Source organism: Pseudoliparis swirei, chromosome 7, assembly GCF_029220125.1.
Source record: "Pseudoliparis swirei isolate HS2019 ecotype Mariana Trench chromosome 7, NWPU_hadal_v1, whole genome shotgun sequence".
NCBI classification, from domain to species: Eukaryota; Metazoa; Chordata; class Actinopteri; order Perciformes; family Liparidae; genus Pseudoliparis; species Pseudoliparis swirei.
The window spans coordinates 24,632,567-24,653,136 of NC_079394.1; the positions used below are offsets into that span (position 1 = coordinate 24,632,567).

At 45.3% G+C, this 20,570-nt stretch overlaps 2 protein-coding genes across 2 annotated transcripts; both read left to right on the plus strand.

The window, feature by feature from the left end:
• Positions 1-985: 985 nt before the first annotated feature.
• On the plus strand, positions 986-12,604 carry letm2 (leucine zipper-EF-hand containing transmembrane protein 2). The gene is made up of 11 exons (XM_056419435.1): positions 986-1,197; positions 1,886-1,954; positions 3,794-4,310; positions 6,404-6,547; positions 7,428-7,571; positions 7,710-7,913; positions 8,209-8,328; positions 9,091-9,210; positions 9,666-9,758; positions 10,174-10,242; positions 10,712-12,604. Exons 2-11 carry the CDS (start codon positions 1,908-1,910, stop codon positions 10,766-10,768), a joined length of 1,515 nt encoding a protein of 504 aa, XP_056275410.1. The 5' UTR covers positions 986-1,197; positions 1,886-1,907; the 3' UTR covers positions 10,769-12,604.
• Positions 12,605-13,922: 1,318 nt separating this feature from the next.
• Positions 13,923-17,518, plus strand: prnprs3 (prion protein, related sequence 3). Its single transcript, XM_056419434.1, has 2 exons — positions 13,923-13,970; positions 14,517-17,518. Exon 2 carries the CDS (start codon positions 14,517-14,519, stop codon positions 16,041-16,043), a length of 1,527 nt encoding a protein of 508 aa, XP_056275409.1. The 5' UTR covers positions 13,923-13,970; the 3' UTR covers positions 16,044-17,518.
• Positions 17,519-20,570: the final 3,052 nt, after the last annotated feature.

Below are 20,570 nucleotides of genomic sequence, written 5' to 3' on the forward strand. Positions count from 1 at the left end.
AGGTAAGCTAAGAGAAGCACATTCTGACACAAAATTTAATTAACTGGAGAAAAAAAACCACATTCTAGTTTTATATCAGACCACATTAAAGCCCATTTCAAGCTGTGCACAATATACCTACATCAATATAATGCCAATTTTTCTTGATATTTGCTTAAATTAAAACTAATTTAAAAAATGTACTCAGCCAAATAATCTCTGGTTGACTGGATGATTTACATTTGAGCAATGCTCAGCAACAAGATTATGTCTATTGAAGTGTATAACCGCAGGTGAGGCAAAGTGGCCAATGAATCTACCCCCCCTGGATTTTTTAAAAGACTAAATTACATTCCTTACTTCTTATCTTTGTAAAGATATACTGCATTAAGTAAAGTTTGAGGCAAGTGGCAAATAGAATCAGAAGGGAGCGTAAAAACAGCTTGTGTAATGGGAGAAACAGGTTCCGTACGACAGTTAAAATAGGGCCTTTGCAAAGCAAACCAAAAGCAGTGTATATATACACACATATTGATTATTATACTGGGTCCCAACGCTGAAGAGCAATTGTATCTCTTGCAAAACCACATGATGACTTAACCATCTCAAAAATATTGCTATTCCCTGAGTCCTGTCGTGTCCACTCTCTTTAACATGTTTTTGTCTCTCCTGCTATTTTATTTTATTTTATTGTAATGTATATTTGTAAAAAATGTGTTGCTGCGTCGAGAAATTTCCTCCTGGGGATGAATAAAGTAAAATATAATCTAAATCCTGTTGTGTAATTTCTGTTTTTATTTTATTATTGTTATTGATTATTATTATAATTCTCATATATTTTCCAATGATGTATTCCGATTTTAAGATGGCAAAGGAACGCGTTTTTTGTTTGTAAACCACAGAGTAAGCTATTACACGAAACATAGACGATCTTCGGTGGGACCGCACACAACATTCACGCATGTCCAGTGTGACTTTCAGTGCGGCTGCCTGTGAAGGCTGCGCATGCCGGAGGACGACGAGGAGCCGAAACACGACGACTTTACCATCGTAAACACGACGTAAATGGGGTTATCAGCAACACCAACCACTACTCTCGTCGCTCCTGTTCACCTCGACCACTTGTGGTGGATGGATTATTATTATTCACGTCTCACCGAGAAGCCTTACAACGCCCAGTCAGCAGCGGCCACCATCGCTCCGTCATTGACGCTGGAGGTGAGCAGCTCGTCGGCTCGACATCCGCCGACTGCGGTTCCCCAGCTAGCTTAGCCAGCTAGCCTGATGCTAACGGGTATCTGACAACTTTCAAAGGTTTCGAGACCAATACACGTATTTGTTTGAATATATGTGAGGTCAGATTTGTGTAACACACCAGTAAGCTCAGCTAATGTTAGAGGTAAACAATCAAATTGAGGATTTCTCAAGAGTTTAGCATTATCTGGACGCCACGTCTAGTTAGCATAATAGTCGCCGTTTTACTTCAACTGACGTGAAGCAGTGAGGACGATCTGAGTAATGGGTGCGAGCTTATTTTCACGGTGCTTTAAGCCGTCGGTTGTTACATTGACGTGGGTTCATACGTGATATCTGAGGGACAAGCAGCGCCCGGTGTCACTGGAGCGCCGTTACATAACGTTGAGCTCACCCGCTGCCCGGTGGCGCTCCTGCTCCGTCATATTGGCGTTAGATCATTCGCGAGCACGTGTTCGTTATGACAGGTGTGTGCGTGCGCTGTATCTGACAGATGCTCTACGTTTTCCACTTGTTGTATTTGTTCCATTTTTTGCCTGTTGCACCGTTTGCGTAAAATGTAACCAGACACCTAATATCTCTCTGTCTCTCTGTCTCTCTCTGTCTCTCTCTCTCTCTCTCTCTTTCTCTCTCTGTCTGTGTGCTTTTACAGAATACTGTAATCTGCCTCTGCAATGGCAGTCTTTAGTCACCAGGTCCTCCTTGCAGTCACACGATCAAGGTAAGTAAGCGGCACATGGCTACATTTACATTCAGGAAGTTAGTAAAAAACAAGAATTCCAGCAGGCTGGGTGGGAATACTGGTTCTCCTTACACAGTTCACAGACAGAAACTACCACCTCTCAGTTGTCTTTGTTTACCTCTCAGTTGTCTTTGTTTAACTCTTGTCTGCTGCAGAGAAACCCATTAAGTCTCTCATGACACATGGGAGGTAAACAGAAGACGGCTGTGTTTTATTTACAGATGAGTCAAGATCAGAAAACAGGCCGCTGATAGGCCAGTGTTGTCCTCACTCTCACTACCCAACATGACCCTTTTAAGTTGTCATATTATTATGCAATGTAACATCCGGGTTGGGCAACATGGTAGTACATAGCATGAGACTATATTCCTATTTGTCAGAGACTTAACCGTACCGTGTTATACTAAGCTAGCGATGCTTTAATATCTCCACATTAATAAGGCCACCATCGTCAATATTGAATTTACAGGTACTTGATCAGTCATTTCCTATGTGGTTATTTAATCTGTCGTAAATGTGCTTTTTTAAATATTGAGCTTACAGATACGTTTCCCTCCATTGTTACTTATCAGAATCAGAATCAGAATCAGAAACAGTTTTATTGCCAGGAATGTTTACACAAACGAGGAATTTTTTTTGGCGGAAGGTGCAACATTTGGACATGACAAACAAACAACAATCAACACGACAGAAAGACAACAAATAATGTGAAAGTGTTTGGGTGTGTGCTTCAAGTGGTGTGTTTTAGTTAAAAGTGTATGTTACACGTGGCGTGTGTTTAAGTGTTTAATTAAAGTGCATGTAAATAAAGTGGCATGTGTGTGGAGGAGGCCTCAAGTTAAAGTGCATGTTAAAGTGACGTGTGTGGAGGAGGCCTCCAGGAGGGAAGAGGAAGGAGGAGGGAGGAGGAGTGGGAGGAAGAAGGAGGAGGAGGAAGAGGAAGGAGCGGGAAGAAGGAGGAGAGAGGAAGGTGGAAGAAGAGGTGGTAGTCCTGGGGGTGACAGTCAGTCAGTCCCGGGTCCATTGATGAGCCCGACTGCCGACGGAAAAACTTCGGTGTGGCGGGAGGTCTTTGTCCTGATGGACCGCAGCCTCCTCCCAGAGGGGAGGGACTCGAACAGGGAGTGTCCAGGGTGGGAGGGGTCAGCGACAATCTTTCTGGCCCGCTTCAGTGACCTGGAAGTGAACAGGACCTGGAGGGAAGGCAGATTGCAGCCGATAACCCTCTCGGCCGAGCGGATGATGCTCTGCAGCCTGCGCTTGTCTTTGGCTGTGGCTGCAGGGTGCCAGACGGTGATGGAGGAGCAGATGATGGACTCAACGATGGCCGTGTAGAATTGTACCATCATTCTCCCTGGCAGGTTGAATTTCCTCAGCTGCCTCAGGAAGAACATCCTCTGCTGGGCCTTCTTGGTGATGGAGCCGATGTTCAGCTCCTACTTGAGGTCCTGGGAGATGATGGAGCCCAGGAAGCGGAAGGACTCCACAGCGTCGACGGGGGAGTCACACAGGATGAGAGGGGCGGGTGGGGCTGCATTCCTCCTGAAATCCACAACCATCTCCACTGTCTTTAGAGCGTTGAGCTCCAGGTTGTTCTGGCTGCACCAGGTCACCAGGTGGTCAGTCTCCCACCTGTAGGCGGTCTCGTCCCCACCAGAGATGAGCCCAATGAGTGTGGTGTCATCCGCAAACTTTAACCCCCTTATAATACATGATGGAAGATTTCTGTCCATGCTGCCCTATCGTATTCTATCTTTACGTTTTAAGGTGTATAATATTACTTAATAACTAACCAGTCTCCCTTGTTCCTGTCCACAGGGGATCCTATTTGTTATCCAAGAGGAACAGCTGCTCCTCGTTGTCTTCCAAAGCCTATCTCCACATAGACCCTCCTCGCCAGGTCTCGTCCCCGCTAACACTCGGGCACTACGGCTCCCCCCACTGTTACCGTGGCCACGCCATCGGCCGCTCTCACAACTCGGCGCTGCTCGCCCGCTCTCTGCACAGCTCCGCTGTTTGGCTCCAGGAGTTAAAGCCCGAGGACACTAAAGCGTCAACAGCCGCCGCTCAGGATGCTTCCCCGGAGGCTAAAAAGTCCCAACCTCCTTCTGCTCCCGCTCCAGCATCCGCTAGCACCACCACCACCACAACGGCCACCGTCCCTCCGCCGCAGGAGAGGGCGGTCGTGAAAAAGGCCCTGTACCAGAAGGTTGTGGATGAGTTGAAGCACTACTACAACGGCTTCCGGTTGCTGGGCATTGACATCAAGATCGCGGGCCGGATGGTGTGGCGGCTGCTGCACGGACAGCTGCTCACGCGCAGGGAGAGAAGAAGGGTAAGAGAAGCTCCATCAACTCGTCAGAAACGCAGGACGCCTGCAAACTTGTCACCTTTCGGTGAAATTCACCGTTTTGAAATCAAAATAGGTCATCCAAGTGAATCGTGTTGATCCGAAGAGTTTTTGTTTTGGGGTAGGGGGGGGGGGGTGGTCAACTGGCCGGCCGGCGTTTATGAGATTGGAGTGGGACATGGAGAAAAGAGAGGCAAGGCAGACAGTCTGTAAAGTTATGTAACTCTACAGCTGCTCATCCTGATGAACTCTGTATCATCTGGTCAGATACTGACTAAATGCCTCATAGTGTATAATCAATACTATGATGGGACCATGTAGTTTCATTAATATCTGGCTGTATTAATACTAATAATACTGCCATTTGTTAAGTGTTGAAAAAGTTGGTAAAAAGTGAACCATACAGATGTTTTATTTATTACTATTATAGAACAATTTACCAGTATCGTATTTATGGTATCATTGTTTTTATGGTATTGTATCGAATTCTGGTATCATGATATTTATGGCAGGTATCGTATCGAAGTTATAATGTTAGTGACAGCCAGGTAGAGGCAGAACAGACTCAAGGAACAGAGTCATGGCTCAGCAGAGCTCACGAGTCCTTGTTGTTCAGGCCAAAGAAAGGGAAGTTGGTTTATGAATGACTTTAACCATATGATATATAATGACAACGCATATTTTTTATTACTATCATTATATCATTAATAATATTTCTACTTTATACATTTTGTTGTAAAACTACCAAAGTTCAGCTAAAAATATTATTAGATTAATCAATTAGTTGCTTAAGAGAAGAAAAAAAAGAAAATAATAATTTCACTTTCAATAATTAAAAAAACATTTTATGGTCCCAGCTTCTTAAATTTGAAGATGTGCTACTTTTCCATTTTTCCTAATTTGAATGATTTTTAAATATTGTTATACTTGTGTTCGCCAGTAGGGGGCGGTCGCGGGTTTTCCATGACTGGTGTTGTAATTCTTGTCTTAAACAAACAAGTTAGACCAGCGTAACACAGACAGTGACGCAGCTGTTGATGCGAGTCTCTTGATGTTTACAGGTGAGAAACGTACAGAAGCACCATATATATATTAATGTTATGTTCGCTCGCTTTTATATTTTGACAGTTATTAACTGTAGAAGTTAAAGTGAAGACAGTTAATTAAGGCTAGCGCCGTTTAGCTAGCAACAATGGTCTGCTGGCCTGAGAATTACATTGTTCCATGAAAGATTAGATAGTTACATGTTGTGTCCCGTGACAGATATAAACAGTAGTATGCACACATATAAGTACATGTATACATACACAACATGTACATGCATATAAAGTTTAAACAGGTTTCCTGGTGGAAGTCACTTGTCAGTGCCTTCGATCTCCGTGACTGTCCGTCACCATGGAAACGTTGTCTCATGACATGTACACTGGTTCTGTGCTGTGACGTCAATAGTGACGTCACGAAGCACCCGAACCAGAGTCTGTATATAGAAGTGATTTCCAGCAGGAATTCAGTCTGTGAATCTCACAGAAACCCCCCCACCCCTTCTCCATTCAGCCACTTCCCGGGGTGGGGGCCTCTGATGGGATATCACAGACAGGGTGGTTGGGAAGGTTTATTATATATGATATATTATTGGTTATTGGAACAAAAGGAATTAATTTCTAAAATAATGTAAAAATTAAAAAAAGTGTTCAAGTGCACCAAATTCAGGAAGTTACTTGATTTGTAGAATAGTGTAACGTGGGACTTGTTAACCTGTGTGATTGTCGCTCAAGTGGGCCGTAGAGATTTCTCTGAATGGGCCTCGCTCCTCTTCACACCTGGGCCCATGCAAAATAAATATTACTGAATATTTCAATGTGTGGCGGCCATATACATATATATATATATATATATATATATACAAACATCTATTATATTCTTATTAGAAGGGTTTGTGGGCACTGACTTAGTCAGAGCAGAGGACCCCCACCCCGTTGTCACCTTTTTCACCCCTCATGAGTTTGCAGGTATGATTATATATATTTATCCTCCATTTAGCTTTTTATTATAGATTTGTTTGTCTCTTGTGCTTCCAGCTGTTGCGGACCTGCGTTGACCTGTTCCGCCTGGTGCCCTTCACGGTGTTCATCATCGTTCCGTTCATGGAGTTCCTTCTTCCCGTCTTCCTCAAACTCTTCCCGGAGATGTTGCCCTCCACCTTCGAGACGGAGACCAAAAAGGCACGTGTACATGTTGCACACGCACACGCGTGACCTCGTCACAGCGTTCATTGTGATTTAAAGAACCGCTCGGTAGTGTCTGCTGATCTAAGAGCCTCGGGGCGCCGCGGGCAGCAGAAAGAACGAAGCTATTGTTCATGTTGTCATAACGACCCCACATTCCTTTTGCTACCGGCCATCCTCCTGTGAAAGGAGAGCAGCAGGTGTCTGTGGACTCTGACGGTCCCTTCTGGAGCGCGGTTGAGTGATTTAAAGAAACGCTCTCGTGCTCCTGGACGCCGCAGACGTGTCCGGCCTCCGAGAATGTGACATAACGTTTTTAAAAAAAAATCTAGCGGTGTCAAAAACATGGTTTGAGTTGTGAGAGACAAATATAGAATCTATGATATCGTCAAAACTACAGTATTATGAGTTAATCTGCACTGTACCCAGCGCAAATGCTGTCCTGGTTCAAACAGTTACAGATATAGATAGATAATATCTTTTATATTTATTTTAAAAAATCAATTTTGGTGCTCCAGTGTCTTTATTATTATTATTTTTAGGAGATCCATCGCTCAAGAGAAACTGAGAAGTTAAAAGTATGCAGCAAAGAAATTGTGCTCATGTTTAATAAGAATCTGGAAAACACAAAGAAATAAAACACCTGAACAGACGACCTGCAACGCAAAACAGAATTAAATCAAAATTGTTTGTTAAATCGGCTTTTTGTACTCGACGACCTCTCTTATTAATCCACCGCCCACAATGAAACGTGTTCTGTAACGGTGAACTGTGGAGAACGTGTAACGCAATCGGCACACATTGTTCTAAAGTACTATAAAGTACTAAATTAGTTATAACCCGTAACTAACCCGTTTCGGCCTCCTCCTCCACGCAGGAGGAGAAGCAGAAGAAGGGTCTGGCGGCGAAGCTGGAGCTCGCCAAGTTCCTCCAGGAGACGATCGCGCAGATGGCTCGACGGAATAAAGCCAAAGCTCAAACGGACAACGAGACGCAGCGCTTCTCCACATACGTCCAGAAGGTACATCGCGGTCACACCTGGAGCACGACGTGTGTGACGAGCGTCCGTCCACACACACGTGCGTCGATCCCTCGTCTGCCCGAGCGTTTCGCTGCGATCCGGTTTTGGCACCCGTGACTCTTGTGCGTCCCTCGTCAGGTCCGCGGCACGGGCGAGCAGCCCACCACGAAGGACATCGTGCGGTTCTCCAAGCTGTTCGAGGACGAGCTGACGCTGGAGCACCTGGAGCGCCCCCAGCTGGTGGCTCTGTGCAAGCTGCTGGAGCTGCAGCCCATCGGCACCAACAACCTGCTGCGTTTCCAGCTGATGATGCAGCTGCGGATCATCAAGTCAGACGATGAGGTGAGACGCAGGGCGGGGGCGCCGAGGGACTGTCGGCGTGATGTGACCGTCGTGAGACGAGGAAATGGACAGAGTTCCTGTAACTGGGAGGTGCCCGACGAGCAGACACCAACCTGCTTTTACTGTAAACACTCTGCAAATAACATTTCATATCTTAGCAAACAAAGATACATTTTCAGGTAAAACCACTGAAAAGTTTCAGTTTGAGTTGCTCCAGTCCCTCTTGGATGTGTAATACTTGTTCCCAAGCTCGTGCAACAGCGTTGAACTTTGAACCCTCTCCGTCTCCTCCCAGATGATCGCAGCGGAGGGCGTGGCCGCGATGACTGTGTCCGAGTTGCAGGCCGCGTGCCGCAGTCGAGGGATGAGGTCTCTGGGTCTCACCACCGAGCGGCTGCACCAGCAGATGCAGCAGGTGAGCTCCGTCTGATTGGTAGAATACAACTCTTTGTGACTTGATTTAGTGGAAAGAGAAGACAGAATCAAGAGTATCAAATGCATATTTAAAAACATCAACACTGCGTTGCATTGGATTTAGTTTTATTTTCCAGGCTGGTTTGGAAGGTTTAAGTCCATCATGAATCCACTTTTAGGTTTGGAGCTTTATTTTATCGATTGTATGATTATTCTGAGGGACCAGATAAAACTATCGGTATGACTGTATTATTATCATTATTTCGGCATCTTTTTGCATCCGTTTTATTTCGATTACTGTAAACCTGTTTATTTTGGGTTCATTGCTTCTGTACACATTACATCTATTGTTCTGTCCATCCTGGAGAGGGATCCTCCTCTGTTGCCCTCCTGAAGGTTTCTTCCCTTTTTCCTCCTGAAGGGTTATTTAGGAGATTTTCCTGATCCGATGTGAGGTTCTGGGATAGGGATGTCTATGTGTACAGATTGTAAAGCACTCCGAGACAAATGTATCATTTGTGAAAATGTGCTCAACAAAATAAACTGAATTGCGCGATCCACCCAAAAAAGCGATCCCGATGTCAAACAAACCCAATTTTGCGTTTGCGGCGAGGTCGGCGGCATAAACTTTGGTGTTCAACAAGAAACAAAAGAAAATAGTTGCAAATAGTGTTTTGGTTCCCGTGATGAATGAAGGAAAACAATGAAGCTTCTCATGTTTTTGTCATTGTTCCTCAAATAATAAATGTTCTCCCCCGTCTAGTGGCTGGACCTGCACCTGAAGGAAAACGTCCCCCCGTCGCTGCTGCTGCTCTCCAGAGCCATGTACCTGACGGACGTCAAACCAAAACCTCCGGTCATCCCGCCGGTCGCCAAGCTCGAGGTTTGACCTTTACAGCCCACGAAGAGTCTTCGTGTTAATGTTCAGATTAGAGAGAGCTCCACATTCACGCTGCTAACCCGCTCGTATGCAGGTCACTGGCGCTCAGTGTTTGCTCTCCTTATGAAACACCAGGTGTTTCATCACTCTTTATGTTCCTGGTGCCGAATCATTGGTAACCTGAGCTGCAGCTAAACAAATATCTAAGTTTCTTTGGTTCGACTCGTCATTGCAGTTCTATTGGTGACCATGAACCCTTATTCCAGACGTATCAAATACTCTACATCCACTTATTCTCCCTTCTTTAAATATCCAGTATCAATTACTATGCATACGAGACGAGACGCCTCCTCATTGAATTGCTTTAATACCGCCGTCGAACAATAACCCAGAGCATGTCGTCGTTTGTGGGATGCGATCTTCTGATCACATATGTTGTTGTTGTTGTTTTATTGCAGAAGTCTACTCCCCCTCTAGCGGAGAATACAAACGCAACCTCAGTCTGCACGGACATGTTGTCGGACCCAGCGCTCATCATCAAAGACAGACCGGTCAGTGACACACGGATCCGATCGGAAACGAGGTCGTCGTCTGTCATTTAGGGGACATGCTAGTCGTACTGTGTCCCACTATAGAGTTCAGTCCTGGGACATGTTTGTAAATGGCAAACCCCCCCCCCCCCACACACACACACACTCATCCACTCGAGCGCATGATCCTCCAGAGTCCAGATGATGGACAAATGAACAGTTTCTTAGTCGCTGGTCTTCACAGAACTTGTCCAGTTTATAGTTACTTTACTTAAGGTGGGCCGACCTTTTAACGTGGACCGGCTATTCTAAGTCGCTCCTCCGGGTTTTAAATACAATGCCGTATTCGGAGAATATCGGTTGGACAGAAAAACCTTGAAATCCTGCAGCAACCGTCCATCTTCTGCTTGTTTAATGTTTGTTCATCCGTCTGTAGGCCGAGGAGTTGAGAGACAAGGCTCCAATCGTGTCGGACAAACCTCTGACTCCTGCCGAGGTCCTTCAGGTGAGCGCCCGTTGCTACTTGGACTTGTGGAACCCACAGAAACCCGCGTGAGACATTATGCAACACATAATCCACTCAGAGCCTCCTGGCTTTGATCCTTCTCACATGGCTAATCTCTCTCTGGGACACGGGGCTACAGCTCTGGAAAGAATCGCTTCAGTTTGTATAGAAGTAACGACGAGAAGATAAAAGTTCAAAAAAAGCTACCGACTGAGTTGTAACTGAACTTCTCGAGTTAATTTGTGTGTTTTAAAAATAGCCGATAAATATAGACCTGCCACTATCATGCACACTCGTCTTTTAAAGAGACACTACGTCTCTCTCGTTCACGCGCTCCCGCCAACACTTTGCTTTTCTGTGTGCCGGTCGGGTCCGTCGGTCGCACAGCTGTGTTTGAAAGTCGGTGCCGTTGAACTCTGAACACATTCCACACATTCAGTTGTCCTGACCCCTGCGGCCTCTTCCTCAGGCCAAAGCAGCAACAGAGGTGTCCCAGAAGAGCAAGATGAGTGCCAACGGCGTGTGAAGTGTGGCGGGAGACTCCGGACCGGACGGCGGACGGATTCGGCTCCGTGTCCTCAGAGTGCGGGGGAGGGGCGGCCGTGGTTGAGCTCCATTTCAGTGAACCTCAGTTATTTATTTATTTTTAAAACACCCTCTTGAGGGACGGAGGAGGGGAACCGCCGGCTCATCTAGGAGTCCTGTCCTCTCCGCTGACACCCACGGGAGGGTCTGCTTCGTACCATCAAGCGCTCTGCGGTCACATTCGTACACGCCGTCGTCGGACTCTTGGTGCGACGACCTTCGACCTGATGTCTTGGAACCGCCGCCTCACCCCTCCCCGGGTCAGCAGTCTGTTGTGCTGGGAGAGACCCTCCCCTCACAGTCCAGACGGTCTCCTCCTACTGTAAATTTGTAAATATCCTGTATATTTGCGTCTCTGTCTTACATCACAGCGGCTCTGTACATTTTGCTGTGCAAATGCAAACACTTATATCTGCACTTTTTCTTTTGTTTTTATCCGGATACCTTTTTTTGCGAAACGAGGAGTCATAGCTGCACCTAGCAAATGAAGTCTGGAATATTATTAAAGAGAGGTCACTCCTAAAACCCAGAGGTGACTGTGGTCAAGTGCAGCGCTACCGTTTAACCACTAGATTCTGTAAAGAAACAAGAATGTGCAGATTTTATCAGCATATACAGAATATGTATTTCATTTTAATACTACAAATTTAAGAAATCTTAAAACTGAAAAGAGAAAGTACTTGATGTTGTCCATATGAGATATATTATTAATATGGGAGAGCAGCTTTAATGTTTTTTTGTTATTGTGACCCAGATGTCCGGCAGCATTACAAGACCCTGAACGCAGCATTACGTCCCTGAACGCTGCATCGTTGTGTACTGCATAAACACAGAGTGGTGTGTGTTTTTCTGTGTGTCTGTGTTTGACGGTGCTTGAGATTTTCCATCCCTCTTTATACATTTGACCTGTTGGAATAACTTTTTGTCTCACATATTTTTCCGTAGACTTCTGGAAAAAGTTAAAGGATTTTTTTTCTTTTTTAAATGGAAAAAAAAAGAAAAGGAATGCATTTGAAGATTTAGATTTGTTTTTACCTATGTGCCAAAGGTTAAACGGCATTTGGGTTTGCATGTCATCAGATATATTGGACCCATCGTCAGTTTCTGATTGATCACATGGCGGTGAACGATCAGGTAAACCTGTTCCTCTTCGTAGAAAGTTCTCCTTTTTCATCCCTATTTGATCCCAAGTGTTGATCCAGATCCAAATTAATGATCTTCTTCCTAATCACCTGTGTTGATGCTGATGAAAAAGCAATCAGTTTCAATCAGTAATATATATATAGTTTTTTATATATATAGTTATAGATATATATAGTTTTTATATACATATATATATATAAACAAGTGTGCAGAGTTCTACAACATCAACAGCATTTATTATTGTAAACAAAAGGGTTGGTGCAGTTCAACGTTGAGACAGATGTGTCACGTTGACGGTTTCTGCTCCCTGACAGATTTCTGGACCCTGACACTTAAAACAATAAGTGATATTCCATATTGTGTGGAAATGACCTTTCTTGCTCTTTTATCATATGTTAACACACAAGCCTGTCTAAAAACGTACTACTGCCACCTCACTGGAAAACCAATGCCTCTGAAGTGTCCTCTGTCTTTAAGGATCATTTATCTTAGTTATTTTAAATCGCAACGCTGTCAAGTTACATCTTACCCTGCATTGAATGTATGCATCACTTGACCAGGGCCAATGAGTGTCTGTGTGATGGAAAACAACGAATTCACACAATTAAACTCAATAAACCCTTTACAGACGGTGTCTTATCTCTCTTTGTTGACAATGTATTTAGATTACCACGAGTAAACTAATGTGAACTCCACAAAAAGTTAATTAGCTGCTTAATGTTTTGCTAGATTTGCGTAATGATTGTGTTGATCTTTATTCCACACATCAGAGTTGTGGTCTTATGATGGCCAGCAGGGGGCAGCATCTACACAGCCATGTCTCAACCTGAAGTCAGTCAATACATCTGCATGTATATCAGAAGTAAAAGTATCATAACATGTACATACTCACGTGTAGAGAACAGCAACTTTATTAATGTAGCATACTTTGGTACATTACGCCACTGGCTTGTGTAGAAATAAATACTTTAATGTTACAGGATTTGTAGAGGCCCTCACACCTTTCCTCTGTGAGCCACTAGGGGGCGCACGAGGGAGCATGTTAGGACGCGTGTTCTGCCACAAACTAATTAACTGTCCAGTTTGGCTCTTTTATTGTTTAAATCCAATTTCAATTTAAGTTGCTTACAGCACAACTCAGGACCACGTTGACACGACCACGGTCAACAACTGTTGCTTCCCATGCACACCTGTTCTCATTAGCAGGAACTTACCTATTTGCCCTTTAATGTCACTGTGCCACCTGGTGTTCAAATGTAGGAACTACATGTCCCAGTTCACCCGGTGTTTCCCTCAAAGATAGCAGAAAGCAACAGAACTACATTTTGGCTCCAACTTCGTGAAATGTTGGGGTGCTTTAAAAAAAATATATATATATATATATCTGTAAATGAGGCTTGGGACAACAGGTGTAAATAAGCCACATGTCGCCATATTTCCTGTATTTTGATTGATCCAATTAATAAATAGAAAACAAAAATACGGAAATATTAACCTCCTTTGTATTGGATCCAGATAGATATGTACACACCTGGACAATTTAAACCCAAACGGACACCACTAGAGTTTTAAGTGAGAAAAATATGTTTGAGTAAAATTACCCTTTAACTCCCATCACCAGCTGTGCTGCGTTCAAATCCGGTGGGATATCAACAAGCTTAAATCTCGGAGCTACTTTTACCCCTAAAACTCCAATATGTCCAACTTTGACATAACGCTCATTATTTAAGTTAAATTAAAATGACAATTTTCTATAATTTTTTTTAAAGCACATTAACTATTGAGACTAAACGGTCCAATCACGTCACACTCGCTGTTTCCTCAAAGCAGAGTTTAAAACAAACACCGACGATAGATTCACGTGTTTGGGAGTGAGGGGTTAAAAACCAGGAGGAGGAAGAGGAGGAGGAGGAGGAGGGGGAGGAGGCGTCAGACAGAAAGTTCGGGAGGCACTGTTTCTTAAAGAGGGACGTCGGTGCAGCGGACACTGAAGTTTCAAGGTCAGTATTTTTTGTCCACGAATATTCCGTTTTTCAGTGAAGGGTTGTCACGTGACTTTTTCCATAGACGGTGTTTTGAAAGAAAACGCCATTCTATAACTATATATAGATATATATGTATAGCCGCCTCCCTGGATTATTTTCAGCCTCGCAGATGACGCTGTGTTGCTTCATGTCTAAATAATGGGCTAAAGACTAACAGGTGGACAAAGTGTTGGTGCTAAATTAAACCCGTGACCATTAAAATAAAATGCAATAAATACACGGTGCTGGTAGTGAACCGGTAAACAACCGTTAAGTCCTCTAAACATACAAATATTGACTTGCTGTTCTCTGGAAAATATTCGTGAGGTTTATAAGTGATGGATCGGTGACGCAGACTGAAGGAATTTCTCGAACCTCTACTCAAAAACCAGGAATGCATCTTCTCTTGTACTTAGACCTTGTGGTGTGTTAATCTATTATATTTAAATGTGGACTTAAAACTTAACTTTCTTCTGATATTTGTTCTCTTTCTGTCCCCTGATCCTCTCTGCGGTGCAACAGATGAAGCTGACTGTAACAGATCTGTTGTGTCTGTCTCTTCTTCTGGTTCACACGGATGTTTCGCTGGCCACGAAAAAAGGAGGGTTTGGGGGGAAAATAAGTCGCTTTAAGAAGACCCCCAAAACAGATAAGGGTGGAACCCGGAAAAAACCTGAACAACCAGTCCGACCAGGGAGTAACCCTAATCAAGGAAGTTACCCTAATCAAGGAAGTTACCCTAATCAAGGAAGTAAACCTAATCAAGGAAGTTACCCTAATCAAGGAAGTTATCCTAATCAAGGAAGTAAACCTAATCAAGGAAGTTACCCCAATCAGGGAGGTTACCCTAATCAAGGAGGTTACCCCAATCAAGGAGGTTACCCTAATCAAGGAGGTTACCCAAATCAAGGAGGTTACCCCAATCAAGGAGGTTACCCTAATCAAGGAGGTTACCCTAATCAAGGAGGTTACCCCAATCAAGGAGGTTACCCTAATCAAGGAGGTTACCCAAATCAAGGAGGTTACCCCAATCAAGGAGTCAGACCAGGATTCCCAGCTGGGGGCTATCCAGCTGGAGGTTACCCAGCTCAGGGCTCCCCATACGGAGGAGGTCATGGCGGATATGGAGGTTATCCAGGTGGCTACATCAACCAAAACCCGAACAACAGAGTCCTGAGCCCTCAGTATGGGGGCAGCTTTGGCTATGGGGGCCACGGGGTTCGGGGCGGCTCTCCCTTTTCCCATTCGGTCCAGGCAATGGGCATGCAACCCTCTGACAGGTCCAGAGGGTTTGGGCGCAACGCGGCGATGGCAGCAGCTGGGGGCGCGGTGGCAGGGATGGCCCTGGGCTACGGGCTCGGGAGGTTCCCCCGCCCTCCCTTCAGCTTCCACAGCCCACAAGAGGAGCAGTACTACAACCACTACATGTACAGGCGGTATGGGACCAAGTCCACGGACACCAACGACTACGGCAGAGACTACAAGTACAGCCAACCTCCTGACACCTACGACAGCTACATGGCCTCCTGCATGAAGAGGACCGACCTTCTGCCGGGGAACCGAAAGCCGAACAACAACCCGGCTGCTACGACCACGACTGCGACCGCAACCGCAGTTACAACCACGACGTCTGTAACTAACACAACTGCTCCTGCTGCTCCAGGCGCTGAGCTGAGCGGGAACACCACGAAGAGCAGCGGCAACGCAGCAGGAAACTCCTCGACCTCGGCGCCTTCAACTCCTTCGAGCCCTCTGAACGAGTCTGAAGCCAAGCCGGCGCCTCCAGCTTCACGGGTCCTGAGACAAACCGATGACGACGACAATGATGACGATACCGTCAGCATCGTGGAGATCGGCTACCCGGCGCTGGTCGAGCAGATGAAGGCCAGGAGGTGTGTGGGGCTGTACATGGTCTACTCGGAAAAGTACCTGAAGAAAACGACGGAGCCCGGCCCCACCGGGGGAGCGCGGGGACTGGAGGCGGGTTTAGGAGGCCTATTGGCTGCGGCTACGCTGATGCTGCTGAACAGCAACACAATGCTGAGTTAAAGTGATGGAGAAGTATATATACATATATACACATATATATATATATATGTGTATATATATACACGAGGATGACAAATAATGTGTTAAAGATACTAAGTACAAGGCGGATCAATATTAATGACTCCAGCCACAACTTTTCATGTATGTGTCCTTCTGTTTCCACGTTCTTCCCGTAGCGGCGTGGGTTCCCTCCGGGTTCTCTCCGGGTTCTCCGGCCTCACTCCTACAGTCCAAAGGCAGGCAGGCAGCTCAGGATAATTGGAGACTCTAAATTGTCTGTACACGTGTGAATGTGAGAGTGTCCGGTTGTCTGTCTCTTTGTGTGTGCCCTAAGATAAACTAATGACATACCCCCCCCCCCTCCTGATTCTACGACATAATAATAATAATAATCATTTATTTTATATAGCGCTTCTCAAGTCACTTTACAGCAGTGGTCACCAACCTTTTTGAGCCCAAGATCACTGACCTCCACCTTCATGACCGGCAAGATCTACCTATTGAGGCGTTGAGAGAAAACGACGGTCCAGACTGGACTTATGACTTGAGGCTTTTTATTTGGCCTAATTCTAATTGAATGAAATCAAAACACATTGGTCCAGCTTTCAAATTGATGAGACCAGGAACACAGAATTTAAGTGCAATATAAAAAGTAAGATATTTGTTCACCACACACAATATGAATAAGAAAAAACACATTTCAATGAGCAGCTGGATGAACTACCAATATAAATGTTGTATTTATTTACATTACAACACGACACTGACAACATGATCAGTCAGTGCAACTCATGTAAGTTCAGCTCTCATCATAATGCCATCAAGCCATGTGACTCCAGTCAGTGTGGTGGCTGTGACTGAACTCTGTCTGTGAGCTTGTAGTTCGTTCATAAGCACAGACAGACAGTCTGAGGCCGTCTGTGAGCTGCTGTCAGTAATCCAGCTCCTGGTCTTTGATTTGGTGATTTTCTCAACTTCACTGACGAGTTTTTCGGGGCAAATGTGGTATTCATGAAAGTTTTATCATCTGGTTCTGAAGTCAGACCGTTGGTGATTACATTCACATCAGCTCTAAAGACATCCTCAGATTTAAATAATTATAATAATAATAAATATGAGAATCACCATTTGTGACTCCTGCATCTGTGCTTTTTCAAATAATAGAATAAATATAATTGCAATCACTTTCAAGTAAACCAGATTGCTCCATCAGACAAGAAAAAAAGCTCAATGTTGAGCTTTTGTTTTGAAGGACAAAAGCAGAAAAGCCGATCTCACGGAGGTAAGACCTGGCAAGTCGCCAATAATCTCGGCAGTTGCGCATGTGCAGGCGTAACCTGTAAATGCCGTAACGTAAACATTTACACTAAGGTACAGGCATTACAACATTTATTTATTGATGACGTAGTTGTATGTCCTTGTACTTTGAACTTGTGTTATATGTAAAGTTATGAATAAAGGTCTTTCTGCATTTCCCCTGCGCCTCACTTGTGGTACGCTCCCCTCTTTCAGGAGCACAGCTGACAACACGGCTGTCAGAGAACCCGTTTTCAGGCGTTCATTAAAATCAGGTGGAGATCTTTTCTGACGTCGATCTTCCAGTCAGGAAGAAAACGTTTCAGAAGACACTTCAGAAAATGTTCGAGAACGAGGAACAATGTGTTTCTGATTTTATTTTCATTTTATTTTGGAGATCGACAGGGAACGTCTCCGAGATCGACCGGTCGATCGCGATCGACGGGTTGGCGACCACTGCTTTACAGAGTCCAGTAGTCATACACACACACAGTCATCCCGGTGGTGGTAAGCTACATCAGAATCAGAATCAGTTTTATTGGCCAAGTAGTTTGCACAACAAGGAATTTGTCTTGGTAAAGTGTCTCTGTGCTTACACAAAATGTACATTACAACACAGAACAAACAAAACAAGTAGTGCAGAACAGAACAAACAGTGCAAAACAGTGCAACGGTCTAAGAAGTAAAGTGACTTAAGTATATACAAGAAGAAGTGGAGAGTGCGAGAAGAAAAGGGATAAATATATATGCTACAGTGGGTTATTGTTTAGTAGTGAGACGGCGAGGGGGAAGAAACTGTTTTTGTGTCTCCAGGTTTTGGCGACCAGTGATCTGTAGTGTCTACCAGAGGGGAGGAGTTTGAATAGTTTGTGTCCGGGGTGGGAGGAGTCTGCAGTGATTTTTCCTGCCCGTTTCCTGACTCTGGAGGTGTACAGGTCTTGGATGGTGGGCAGGTTGGCACCGATGATCTTCTCTGCAGACCTGACTGTCCGTTGGAGTCTGTTCTGGTCTAGTTTGGTGACCGATCCAAACCAGACAGTGATTGAAGTGCACAGAACAGACTCTATAACTGCGGTGTAAAACATGATCAGCAGCTCCTGAGGCAGGCTGTACTTCCTAAGCTGGCGCAGGAAGTACAGCCTCTGCTGGGCCTTCTTGATGATTTTGTTGACATTAGGTTCCCACTTCAGGTTCCGGGAGATTGTGGATCCCAGAAACCTGAAGGATTCCACAGCCAACACAGTGTTATTGAGTATGGTGAGGGGGGGCAGTGCTGGGGGGCTCCTTCTGAAGTCCACCGTCATCTCCACAGTCTTAAGCGTGTTCAGCTCTAGGTTGTTGCGACCGCACCACAGGACCAGCTGTTCAACTTCCCGCCTATATGCAGACTCGTCATCATCACGGATGAGGCCGATGACTGATGTGTCGTCTGCAAATTTTAGGAGTTGAACAGATGGGTCTCCTGAGGTGCAGTCGTTGGTGTAGAGGGAGAAGAGCAGTGGGGAGAGCACGCATCCCTGAGGTGCACCAGTGCTGACTGACCGGGTGCTGGATATTGTTTCTCCCAGCCTCACCTGCTGCTTCCTGTCCGTCAGGAAGTTAGTAATCCACTGACAGGTGGAGGCAGGCACAGTGAGCTGGGTGAGTTTGGTGAGGAGGACTTCTGGGATGATGGTGTTGAACGCTGAGCTGAAGTCCACGAACAGCATCCTTGCATAGGTCCCTGGGGAGTCGAGGTGTTGCAGGATGTAGTGCAGCCCCATGTTGACTGCATTATCCACTGACCTGTTTGCCCGGTAGGCAAACTGCAGAGGGTCCAGCAGGGGGCCTGTGATGCCCTTCAGATGGGTCAATACCAGTCTCACAAAGGACTTCATGACCACAGACGTCAGGGCGACGGGCCTGTAGTCATTCAGTCCAGTGATGGAGGATGTTTTGGGAACCGGGATGATGGTGGAGCGTTTGAAGCAGGAGGGGACTTCACACAGCTCCAGAGATCTGTTGAAGATCCGTGTGAAGATGGGGGCCAGCTGATCAGCGCAGGCTTTCAGACAGGAGGGTGACACACCGTCTGGGCCTGCTGCCTTCCTCGTCTTCTGTCTCTGAAAGAGCCGGCACACATCCTCTTCACAGACCGTCAGTGCCGGTGGGGGGTCAGGGGGGAGGGGGGAGGTGATAACAGGGGATGCAGATGACTGTGTGAGGTCTGAATTGGAGCGGGTGAGGGGTGTGAATGTGGGGTGATCAAACCTGCAGTAAAACACATTCAGATCGTCAGCCAGTTGAGGGTTCTCCATGGAGTGGGGGGAGGGTTTCCTATAGTTGGTGATGTCCCGCACGCCTCTCCACACTGACGCTGGGTCGTTAGCTGAAAACCTGTTTTTCAGCTTTTCAGAGTAGCCACAGCTGCCCTGGGGCAGACTGACGGAAGCGTGGCAGCCAATCAGCGCCTACGGCCCATCCGACCACCAGCAACATTCATACGAACCGGGGTGAGGCTGCGGTGCATGTCTTTATGATGGTGGGGGAAACCGGAGTACCCGGAGTAAACCCACGCAGACACGAGAAGAACATGCAAACTCCACACAGAAAGGACCTGGAACGACCGGGACGACCGGGATTCGAACCCAGGGCCTTCTTGCTGTGAGGCAAAAGTGCTAACCACTGAGCCACCGTGCTGCCCATTTATAATGTTGGTGATTTAGATATAAATGTTTTACACTGAGTGTTTGTAATTGATTATATTTTCACCATTTTCGTCATGTACTAAAAATAACTTAACATGTATGTAATCATCATACAGTTCATTGAAATAGAACAAATACAATCAGAATATTATATATATATTAATATTTATGTATGGTGGTTCATTTTTGTAAATAAAAATATACCAATTAAACTTCTATCTCTATTCAATTTGTTTTTGCCTCTTCCATCTGGTGAAAAACTCCAATGACATCCGATGGGAAGTGAAATCCAGGTTAATTTATTTGTATTCTCCTTGAAAATATTGCTATTGTCCTGTGTTGGATTTAAGTAAAACTATCTATTAATACCCCACTGTATTGACTATGGGTTTACCGAATAAGTTAGTTCTTATAGAGTTTTGATTGTTGAGTTGTTCAATGGACAGTTGGTGAATGTATGGCTGCACCACAGCTCAGCTCAGACACTTCTATGGGATTGTTTGTGCTGTGATTTTAATAATAAAACACAGAGCAGCCGAGAGCT